The sequence below is a fragment of the Accipiter gentilis genome, chromosome 2 (assembly GCF_929443795.1).
Source record: "Accipiter gentilis chromosome 2, bAccGen1.1, whole genome shotgun sequence".
Classification (NCBI taxonomy): Eukaryota; Metazoa; Chordata; class Aves; order Accipitriformes; family Accipitridae; genus Astur; species Astur gentilis.
Window position 1 is genome coordinate 30,797,442 of NC_064881.1, and position 12,668 is coordinate 30,810,109.

The 12,668-nt window shown below is 39.8% G+C and overlaps 1 protein-coding gene across 1 annotated transcript in view; it reads right to left on the minus strand.

Moving 5' to 3' along the window:
• STK3 (serine/threonine kinase 3) overlaps positions 1–12,668 on the minus strand; it is a 146,411-nt gene that overhangs the window by 123,667 nt on the left and 10,076 nt on the right. The window contains exon 4 of the mRNA XM_049823883.1: positions 10,667–10,781. Within this exon, the coding sequence (XP_049679840.1) occupies positions 10,667–10,781 (115 nt within the window). The remainder of the gene's footprint in view (positions 1–10,666; positions 10,782–12,668) is intronic.

The following is a 12,668-nucleotide window of genomic DNA, read 5'->3' on the forward strand; positions in this document are numbered from 1 at the left end:
CCCATCTTTTCTTCTCCTTAAATTAGCATTTTTATGCAGGATAATTCAAGACAGTGCTAACAAATCAGAGTCTTCTACCTGTAGTTTGAAATTACTATAGCCTAGCAGCAACACAAGATTATCTAAAATGTATCTAGTGGCTTGTATGGAAAACTATTTCAGGAAAGCTCAGGCATCTCCCATGGTCACATGCCCAACATTAGCAAGCACTAATAAGTACACATAGAGAGACCAAGAACTGATTAGAATATGGAAGTCAGACTCCTTAGCCTTTATTCTTCACTACCAAGTTCCAGCTTGCTATAAGACGTATGTTTGAAATACTAAGCTGGCTAACCAGATGTTGAGCACAACCTTGGAAGTAATGCAGAACAGTACAGAGCCTCTTCAGCACTGCACTAAGTACAGGTAACATGGGAAAACAGATTTTAACCATGACTCAGTAGCACAACAACGTGCATTTGTCATGTCTACACACAGTTGTGATCAATTTAGTTAGTTTCGCTCTTCAAATCCCTTTTTGACAAAGCACTGTGAATAAGGTCAAGAACCTCAATGGAAGATGGAAGTCCTAACCACGGGTCAGTTAAAACAATACAACCACATGCCTTTCAAACAGGAAACACTTGAGTTGTCACTATCTAAAAACAACTTTACCATTATATAAAACATATTTGCAAACAGATCAGTTGGCTCACAAACTACGCACCTGTTCACACCATCCCCATTGGCCCTGACAGCATCACCAAGGGAGATCACCTTGGTGATCATCAACTTGAATAATCTGTATTAAGTGAACAAGGGTCAGTGTGGTGGTCTTCTTGACCCTCCCAGACAAGGGGAAAGCCTCAAGCAGAAGCAGAGGCATCTGCAGATCACCACCTTCCAGCAGGCCTGCTAATAGCAGCAAAGCATTAGTGTTTTTATGAACACGGGATCCTCAAAGGAATGAGAGCTACTGGGGAGAAACAGGATATACCTGGCAAAGGAGGTCAAGAGTATCTTTGCCCACAGGCTTGCTAACCTAGTGAGAAGACCTTTAAACAAGGTTCACCAGTAAACAGAAACCAAAGCCTTCAGGTAAGCAGAGGAACAGAGAATGGGGAAACGCATATTGGACAGGGTTCCAGAAGAGGTTTTCTCACTCCCTTTAAGAGAAAGTAGGGCAAACAGGGGTACATCTGAAACCCTGTATACAAAAGTATACAGCCTGTGATGCTAACAGGAAGAACTGCCAGCCTATGCACAGCCATGTCATCAAAAGAATTAGACACAGTGGGATAGCTCACACAGCCAGCACACCGTGAGAGATGGATGCAGGCTCCTCACAAGCAACAAGCAGGAAGGATAGGTAGGGTTGAGCTCTACACAAACATGCAGCTCTGCTATGGAACACTTACACTTGTTGAGAGTTTATAGGTCACAATCAGAAGGGTATCCCAAAAGGTGGATGCCATCATGGCATCTGCTGAAACCCACCCAATCAAAAAGGTGAAGTACATTAAGTAATCCTCAGCACTGGAAAAAGCCTCTGATCATAGGTCACTGTTCACAGGGAGGAGAGGGGAGGTCAACCACCTCAATACCGGCTGAGAGGGCAACGTGGCAGGGTATAAAAAAAAATCCAGGAGTGAGCAGTAATAATTTTTACTGCAGGTGCTGTACAGGCCCACTACAGGAGGCATTCCACTAGACCAGCTACTTATGAGTATAGTAAGAACTCCTCAGGGATGGCAGAGGCAGCTTTGGAAAGTGACTGTGAGATAGTGGAGGTTATGTTATGGAGGGAAGTGACAAAAGCAAGTAACAGAACCAGATTTCCAGATAGCAAGCCTCAGCTTGTTAAAGGAACTACTAAGTGGGATCCCAGGGCATGCTGCCCTAAAGGGCAATGGAACCTCGAGGAGCTGGTTGAGCATTAAGGGCAATCTCCTCAAAGCATGAAAACAGTCCTTCCTGACATGCAAGGTAAAGAGCAAGCACAGCAGAAGGCCATCCTGAATGAACTAGGAACTCCTGACTGAGCTAAAGTGCAAAAACCAAAGCATATAAAAAGTAAGATACTAAGAAGTGGAATTAGGAAGGACAAGGCTAGGTTGGATTTGAAACTGGACAGCAATACAGAGGATAGCAAAGAGCTTGTATTGGTCTCTGTGCAGAAGAGAAAAAAAGAGAAAAAAACCACACAAGAAAAACATTGGCCTGCTGCTAAATGGGGTGGTCAATCTATTGACAAAAGATGCAGAAGTGTCCTAAGCATCTTCTTTGCATCAGTCTTTAGTAGGGTTTCTCTGGGTCCCAGCCGTCTCTGCCTAGTAGCAGAGTTGAATGAGTTAGCAATTACTCTAGTAAATTGGACAAATACAAGTCCACAGGAGCAGACGAGACACATCCAAAGGTGCCAAGGAGCTGGCTAATGCCAACTGAAGGTTACTTCTTATCAGCTTTAAAAAGTTACAGCGATCAGGGGATGTCCCTTATGACACCATCTTCAAGAAGGGCAAGTAGAATGATCTGAGGAATTACAGGCTTCCAGCTTATCCTCAGTTCCCAGGATATTATGGAGCAAATCCCCACAGAAGCTATTTCTAGACACAGAAAGGGTAAAAAGGTGATCGGAAACAGCCAGCACAAGTTGACCAGAAGGAAGTTATGCCAAATTAACCTGGCCACTGTACTGAGGATGAAAAGAGAACTGAGGATGTCATTTAGTTTGACTTTACGAAGCCTCTTGACAGTCTCCAACAATATCTTTTACCCAAATCTGGGGAATGTGAAGAGAGACAATGTGGAAGAACAACTGGCTGGACTTCCAGGCTCAATGGTGGTTCAAAATGTAACCAACAGCCAGCTGTAAGTGATATTCCTCAGAGGTTGACACGAGGTTGAATACTCCCAACATCTTCATCAACAACCTGAACAGTGAGCTGGAATACACTCCCATCATGTTTGTGGATGACATGAAACAGGTGGGAAGCCGTCAGTACACTAAAAGGCAGGGCTGCCACTCAGAGGGGCCTCAACGAACTGGAGGAAGTAGAGTGACAACAAACTTGGGAGTTCAACAAAGGCAGAGTCCCACACCTAGGACAGAAGAACCCCATGCCATGAACAGTATGGGCTGAGGATCAATAAGGCAGGTAGCATTCCTATAGGAAAGGTTCTGCAGATGAGCTGAACATGGGTCAGCAATATAACCTCACAGTAGGGAAGGCTCACCATATATTGGTCTTCATTAGGAAAGCACAGTCAGCAAGTCAAGTCAAGTAAATATTCCCCTTTATTTAGCACTTGTAAAGCCAAATCTGGAACACTGTGCACAGTTTCAGGCTACTATAAAAGAAATGCTGACAAACTGGAGAGTCCAGCAATGGAGGCTAGAGCACATGACATACCAAGTTGACAGAGCAAGGTTTGCCTTGTCTGAAGAAGAGTAGATATTTTCAATGCATTTTTAAACAATCTGAAGGGGGGATAACAAAAAAAAAAAAAAATCCTCACAGAGGCAGACATTTCTCAGAGTGGCAGAGGAAAAGGGGAACGAGCAACAGTCACAAGTTGTCACAAAGGAAGTTCAGTTGGATAAAAGAAGTTCACAGGGCTGCAGAGAGAGATGTTGAATTTCCCCCTTTTCAGATTTTCAAAACTCAGCTGAACAAGGTCCTGATCAACCTAATCAAGCTTCTAAGTTCACTTTCCTTGGAACAGGAAATTCAACTAGCTGACTTCCAGAAGTCCCTTCCAAATTAAAATTATCACTTATTTCAAATCAGTGGCACACTGTTCACTTCCTTCCTCACCAGCTCTAAACTAAACATCCAATTTCAACAGAGTAACCTTTCTTTTACCTGCAGTTTTCCTACATTTCCTCCACTTCCTCACCACAATAATATACAGCAATAAATCCATCCAATTTTAAACACAGAATCTTTTATTGTAAAATAACATATCTATGGAAGAAGGATATGTCATTCTGACCTTAATGAAACTTGGCTTAATTCCTTAGATTAAGACAAATTTTACTGCACAGATTAGAATTTTATATGCGGAGAGGTTGACTCAAACTGCAAAGACATTAACAATTCAGCTGATATTTTTGGCTCTCCAAGGCAAACAACAATGGGGTTCTTTGAGGGGAAAGAGCATTGCGGGGAGGGAATAAGGTTAAATTTCCACCCTTTAGTATAACAGGAATAAGACCTTGTGAGTGTTTTGTGACACAAGGTGTATATGGGGTACCAATACAGGACTGACCTGATTGAACATTCATTTAAACAGCTATCTCTGACTGGAATATATTAGTATAAATTTCTTTGTATTCTATCTTTACATGGTCATTTTATTGTTTCAGCAACTTAAAACTGGCATTACCGAAAATTATATAAAAGAGAGGAAAAAAAGCTGTTGTTTACATTAAGTAATTCTAATAATCTTTTCTTTGAAAAATCTTTACCGGCTCAAATTGAAAAATGAGTAACTGGATGCAACTTCTGCCATTCTCCTCAAAACTCCTCAAATTTGCCTCCTGAAACTTGGGGGGGGGGGGGGGGGGGAAGGCAAGGAGATTTGGTGAATATACAACTAGACAGTCTGTACAGATCAGAAAGAACATGAAAATTCTATCCCACCCCTCAACATATTATAGCCTCTCTCAGCTTTTAGCAGCAACCCAACTGCAGAAAGAGATCAGTAGCAAATACAAACATTGTGAAACCCAGCAAATACAGCCATTAGAACTGAAGCAGTATTTTGTAAGCTTTCTTCCAAGCACACTTCAAAAACAGAGAGTCAGTGAATTACATGATGCTACGCATTTTGTCATTACACGGCTACCAACAGTTTTAAGACTGTGCACAAAACAATCTCCAACATTTTATGCACCTTACCTTGGGTAATCTAGGTGGGAAGCTACAGAAATCATCCAGGAAACTAATTCTTATTAGAACTGACCTGTAGATGCTCATAGCAATATCTGACTAGTTAACAACAGTATTTATTTTAATGGAAAGATGAAGGTCAGATAAAGTTTGGGGAAAGATAATTCTGTCTTCAGAGCAACTCTTTTAGTATCTTACATATTAACACCAGACTTCAGATTATATACTATTTTAATAGCATATACAGTGATTCCTCACTGAGTAAGCATGATCCACTAACACTGAGCCCTGTAGAAAAAGGGGGAAGAGAGAACAATTAGTGTTTCACACTGCATACATACCAGGGGATGCTGCATGGCCAATATTAGTTCTGAAACTTCCCAACTTCTGAATGCCTTTTTGGCGGTCTTATTTGCATGCAATATATACATAGTTATTTTGGAAACAGATGAATAACTGTGTAGCTCTAATTTGCTCTTTTTCATGACAATTAACCAACGCATAACATGCATCTTATTTCTGGCACATAAACAAATACTTTTTTTTCCTGAGATAAAAATTTATTTTCTCTTATGAGCTAATTTCCAAGCAGATGGATATGGTTTTACTGCAAGGCTGCAAGACAGATCTATCATTTTGAGATTCAGACACCACAACCCATTTTTTAAGGAATCTGCAATGTTACTCTAAAGAACTAAGGAAAAATAATTCCCAAAAATTGAGATAATGCCATCCAGCATTTATGTAAATGTCAATCATTCAAAGCCATAACAAGGATTTTATTAGACAAGCACTGAATAATCTGTGTCGCATTGCAGAAGCTAATATAGACTACCTTGGTTTGTAAGGCTAGACAAGGAATACAGCAAGCAGGACATTTGGGATCAACTTCTTCCCTCCTCTTCCTCAGCCTGACTGTATAGAAAAGTACTTGAAGAATCTTGGCCTAAAGACCACTTTACTCTTCAGAGTAACACAGCTGACTAGAACATTAATTCAATTCAACTCCCAGAAGGCTTATAGACAGAACATGGCCAGCAGCATATCCAGGACGGCCTTGTCCATTGCCATAACTTCTGGCCACCAAGATCAGTTAAACCAGTTAGCTAGTGCAGAAGGAATTTCAATCTTTGTGTATGGACTGGCTGGCTATTAATTAATCCATGTGGGCTCACCTGAAGAAGTTGTACTGTGAGAGATGCTACTTAAACAAAAAACGTAAGAGTTATTAGGCCTTAGATAACCAATTTACAGCTGCAAATCACATGTACTTCAGTGCAGCAAAGGCCTACAAATTAAAACTATTTTAACTGTGAAACTGCTGAGAAACATGACTGCAAAATAACATTCTTACGAGCAAAGTGCCTTTAGCCCAGAGAGGTAGCAAAGGTCTGCCCTAGACCCCCATGGTAGCGTATATAGAAAGCAAAACCAGGAGGACATCCAAACACAGCATCTAGAGATTCAGATATGCTATTCATTTGAATTACTGGAGCTTAAACACATTAAAAAGGTAATTAGCTAAGAAAACATGGCAGGAGATAATCACTAAGAATACACAAGGCAACCTATATGTAACTGATAAATAAATTAGCATGTAAAGGAAGTCATAGTTTAGATACAAGATGCAGGACCTCCAGACCCAACAGCATACCACCTGTACAACAGTACATGGCCACACTTGTTACTTACAATACTATCCCAAATAAGGTTTTGTCTCATAAACCCACTGCATAGCCACTATGTGGTATGCTACAGCCAACTGAATTTGGTCCCTGAAAGAGACAGGATTAGAATGCCTCAGTTAACCATGATTAGTGGACGAGCAAGTGTACCCTAAATTATCAGTAGGGAGGCTGGGTTGCTGGTGTGTCAGTGCTCCCTGATATTTTAATAGCAGCCAGCAGGACTTACAAAGTATTGCTTCACGTCGTAATTATCAAATTCTACTGCAAGCTGCCACTGAAAAAGTCCGTCTCATTACTTCTTTTCCTTCCCTATCCCCACTGCTCTTTTCTCATGTCTCTCTTGCATCAGATCAAGCCACTGTACTGCCACAGTAAGTCCCAAGTTAGTTCACAAAGGGGTGGGGAGGATAGGCTAGAGAGGAAAATGTACCCCCATCAAACTTAGCCAAGATCACCCTGCAGCCACACAATCACTGCACCTGAGGCATGGAAAAGGCAGGAACACATCAGCCAGGTTGGACAATAACAGCAGAACTCACCTTTCCAGCAGCAACCCACAATTTGACTGTATAAGATACACATACCTCCCAAATCAGTCCCTAAAATAAGTGGACAAAACTAGATATACAGCTTGGTTGCCTTGGACTGATGAACACCACACCTCAGATGAGCTAACAGGCATCAATAACTTTGCTCCAGTGCTGCTGATCTGCCTGGCACACTGGAAGACTCCAGGGCAGAATTCCAGGAGTCAATTTAACTTCAAAGTAGTGTCTTGGGCCTCTTGGTCAAGAACCTGTTCCTGTCAAGCTGAAAAACTCTCTATATACAGGCTGCAAACAGTTACTAGACATCTCCTTAACTTTGAATTCTGCTTCCATCATTTTTGGTCCATTAGAGCAAAGCCCAGTGTTGTTCACTTTCTAGACAAATAAAACTTTTGAAGAAGTAGGGGAAACACAGATACAGAAAAAGATCAGAAAAGTCTTAGTTTTAGAGATAAGCAACATGGACAAATGCATAGTAATGTTTCCTCCCCAAATATGAGGAGACATCCAACTTTTCCTATGACTTATTTTGATATGATCATAGAATCATTTAGGTTCAAAAAGACCTTTAAGATCATCAAGTCCCAATGATGATCCTAATGACCACTGCATTAAAGTAAGGGCTCTTACTTCAACTCTCTTCCTCAGTTTCTTTTCTTTACATATGGAGAAGAAGGAAATAAACTTTTCCTTGGCCCAGCCACAATCTCCATTCAACAACTTCAGAAAATTACAGAACACATAACCCCTCTGCATCTGGGCCTATTCAATAAACATTCTGACAAAATAAGAATCAATTCCCTCCTCAATTCCAAGTGAAGACATTTCTTTTTTTTCTTGTGAAAAGTACAGTGAAACCACTTCTTGTTTCCATTTTTTAAAAAAAAAAAAAAAAAAAAAAAAAAAAAAAAAGGTCACCAACAGAATGCTGAAGTACTTTAAACAGCTTCATTCCAGTAACACAGGCACAAGCTTTCCATCACACAATAGTCTGGGTGATCAGGTCACTACTCCACAAAGAGCAAGAGAATTCAAACAAGTCCAAAACTCTGCCTAAATCTTCCAAAACTTGTAAGACGTAGGCATGGCAAGTGAGAAATGGAGGAGTTTGTTTTGCTTTTTTTGTTATATGCACCAGAACACCCTCCTATCCTAAGCCAGGATAAAAGTTCTATCTAGCCTGGTAGCTGTCTGAATGTAAGCTCATGTCAAATAAACAGCAATACTTTTCTGCTTCACCTTCCCAGATATCTGAAGCACATGGATTCTCTGCTCCAGCCATTAAATATTTGCATTTAGCCACAATCATTTTTTCCTGGTCTTATTCAATTGCCTTTTGAAAACAAACTTAGCATCTGTAAGATCTTCTATAACTATACAGTGGACCTCATCATCACGTGTAGAGAAAAAATTTTTGCTTTGGATCTCCTAACACAAGTGATCTCTTGTTGTGTAATAAACAGTAAGATATAGGCATATCTTGTCACCATGTCTCTCCCTCCAGGTACCTCTTCTCAACACAGAAGTATCCTAATCCATTTAATATCCCCTTCTAAAGAAATATTCTTTACTTCTGATCACCCTTGTCCCCTTTCTCTAACTTCCACAGTTCTGTTACTTCCTTGGTACTATTGTAATCTTTGGCAACCACTTTACTTGTTCCATTATTTCTAAACATTAAGCTGAAGTGCTTATGATCCTGTATATGAAGACTTTGCTTCCCCCACCAAGCCAAATATATCTCTTCACATTTACTTATGCTTATTTTCCTCAGTCAGACACTCAGTACCACAAAGCATTTCAAGTCTTGCCCTGTTTTAACTAGTAGGAATATAACCTCTCTCATCAGTATTTCTACCCTCTTTCCCAAAGAGGATAGCACAGACCCACATAGTATTCCCCAAATGACCATTTACTCACACCCTCTTTTTCATATTTAAACCAACTACCCATCTATGACAGAACTACCCATTTACTCCACCACAGGAGCCTCTGGTGTGGAAGTCTGTCCATAAACCTTTCAGTACAAAGCACATCCAGACCAACTTTACACCAACCAGCATTATTTGTGTGCCCAACAACTCCTTTATAGAACTCTACCAGCCACGCACTGCATGACTTGCCTTTACAAAAAGTATGTTAACTTTACCCTCATTACATGTAACCAGGTATTTATTGATTATTCAATTTCTTATAAGAGAATTTATGCTATTTAAACATATCAACTTTAACCACAATCAGCAGTAGAAGAGTTAGTTTGTCTGAACCTCAGTATGCATTTGCCCTGAGACTCAAACATCTTCCCCTCAAATCTCTAATATCTCTGCTATGTCAATATCCTAAAATTTATATAAGAGAAACTATATTGCCTGATTTATTTAATATAAATACAAAACATAAATTTTAAATAAAAAATTCTAGCATTTTCTATTGGTGCAAACACAAGTTTGCTCCTTATTTTTCTGAATAAGTGGGACTTTGTTGTTGTTGCTTTAAATTCTAGACTAGCTTGCATTTCTCATTGGAGCTATGACCCTTGGATAACATACAACTGTAAGGACACCAGTTCTAAAGGTTGCAGGAATTCTAGCAGTCTCCCATTGGTTTTGGCTCTTCCCCTATCATGAGTTCAACATTACAGCAGCCCTGATGCAAGCCACCTTTCCCAAAGAGGCACTCTCTAGTCTGGACATCACCCTCATTTCCCAATAAATCTAATCCCATTTTCCTTTACATCTTACTTTCTAAGCCTAAAGATTGTTTTTCTCTCCTTTTTTTTCCCCCCCTCTCTGCCCCCAAGTATGCTGCAAGGAACATTTCAGAGCATGTTGACAAAATGTACAAGAACTAGCAAGTAGAGGGTCATCTCACAGTACTTGGTAAAATGCATGCCTTCTGTTACAGCCCACTACTGAAAACAATGGACTCAAAGGAACTCAAGATTATTTGACATCTACAACAAAACATCTTTCAGGGAAACTGTTTCTTAAGTAGAACTAACAAAGCCTGTTTCCTACAGGTTTGCATCCTCCTCTACATTACCGCTGTTATAAGCTCATTAAAGCTCTTCCACACAACCCTCCATTTTGGCTCCCTCTCACATTGCTTAATTGGCATCCCTTCCCCTTCTTATTCCTTAAGTAACGCCAATTACTTCTCATGCTTCCTAATTACTGAATGAAATCAAGACAATTCTATGCCTGTTTTCAAACCATACAGGTACTAAGTGGCCTGCTGACAGACTCTGAGGTGGAAGGGGTAGGGGGAAGAAGGCACACAGTTTTGCCTTGTACAAAGCAGTAATTTTCAAGAAATTTACAGGATCTTCATATTTCAAAATCCATTTTCTTTGGCTGATGATCACTCCACAGAGGAACGGACAACAGATAATCAGAGCAACTGCACGACCTTGTTTCCTGGGGAACCAAGGCACAGATACGCCCCTTGGCATCAGCCAAGATCCTGTCTCAAAACTCTGACTTTTATTCTGGCTTCCAGTCTTAATTCACAGTTTAATTTTAATAAGTGTTATACATTTTTTTAATAAACTCACCGTTTTATTACGAAGTCTAATTATGTCCGAAACAGAGCCAGCTCCACAATATTCCATAACAATCCACAGATCTGTGTTCTTAAAATAGCTGCCATAGTACTTGACAACATAGGGACTAGATGGAAAAAAAAGTTAGATAAATAAATGAATTCTTAGTAGGGAAAGGAAAAAAAATCATCATCACAAGTGTCATTAAAAATTACAGTTTGACACACACTAACACAGCTAAAGAGCAAGTGTCATCAAATACATTTTAAAACTGCAATTAGCTTAACCAATGCCCTGTTGGAATGAAGTCTGACTGCTTAATAAAATTATAAAGGCACTACTACATATTTCACAAGCTTTCCGTGATCTACAAATACAGACAATTTTCTCAAACATTAGTCTTCTGAAACAAAGCTTTGTTTTTCCCTCCTCCAAGGCCTCTCTTAACTCTCCTCACAAAGTTTTTGGACGTTTCCCTTCTTGAAAAGATTGCCTTTTTTTCTTCTCTCCTAAGCAAGAAACCATGGAAACTCACCCATGTTTTCCTGGTTTTGCAAGCGTGAATTATTTCAAGTACAGATCTAAACTTCCATAAGAAACAGAATCTAGTGTTGGTTTGAACAAGACTTCTGGATTTGCAAATTCATTTTCATATTGAAGTGTCTCATGTGAAGAGGTAGTACAGTCATAAACAGAACATATTGCTTTGCTACTCATGAGTTTGTCACTTGACATAATGCTTTGTCGGAGGCACTTGCAAAAGAAAGGCAGAAACAGATAAGGTAAACATAACAAGGATCTTCCTTCAGAAAAGTGATTACGTGGTTTATTTATGGAAATAAAAGGTTGGAGGGTTTTTTGCAGCAACTTAAGCAAAGAAGATTGAGGGAGATAGATGGCAATCTAACTGTAAAGTCAGGAAGCAAGACTCGAGATCTCAGCCAGGGGCTTGTGGTCAGAACACCTGCATTGTGAGGTAGAATCAAACACTATTTTGTTTTGGAGCAAAAAACTGTATTTTAGGAACAGCACGTTTGGCAGCAACACCTTTTGTTAGAAAACTGATGTAAGAAAAAAAACAGGACCTATGGCTGCCTCCTGCAATATGATGCTATTTTTATAAAAGATGGTCAAAACTATCAGCAAACTGCTTCATTAAAGAGCAGTTATTAGTACTAGAGGAATGTGCCTTTACAGAAGGCAAGGCGGGTCAATTCCCTCCTAACTAGTCAAAATGTCTACCAAACAAGTATGACATACTGATCTCGTCCCTTATACATTCCTAAAGTGAGGAAGGCTACTATTACTTCTGAAGAAAACCCACTGATTTTCATGACCATCTCTCATCAGATTTATACTATGCTAGTAATCCCAGCAAAAATGGTGTATTATTACAAATCAGGACAAGATAATCTTTTCAAAACATCGAGTGCTGTGCAATCCCAAAACACTGTTCACATTTGCTTAAAGCCTTGTCCCAGTTAACTACACGGGCCAGCCTTTTCCGTATCAACTGCTTGTCTTAGAATCTACATTTTTTCCCTTAGAAGAGCTTGAGCACATACAGTGTAACTAGTTACAGAAACAGGCATGGAGAAGAAAGGATAAAGTGTTAAGATTTAATAATCTTTTATTTGAGATGCTGCAACAGCTCAGTGCTTTTCTGTGATATCTGTGGAATCATCACATGTGAAAATAAAATACTAAAAAGTACATCATCCCTCCCATCACTCCCATCAGTACTGCACAGCACTGCATTTGCACAAAGGCACACAACACATACAAGCACGTGGTACAGAGCTGCAGCCCAATCCTTCTTTTCAACCAGAGGATGGCTGCATCTTGTCCAGTGAAGGAAGAGTTCGTGCTCTAAAATTCTGAACTCTTACTCTTAAAAAAAAAAAAAGTTATACAATAGTACATGTCCAGTAGATACTAAATACAACACGTTGTTCAAAGAAAAGCAGGAAACAAAGAACAAGAACAGAGAAAAGGGAGGCAGGACAGGGGACGT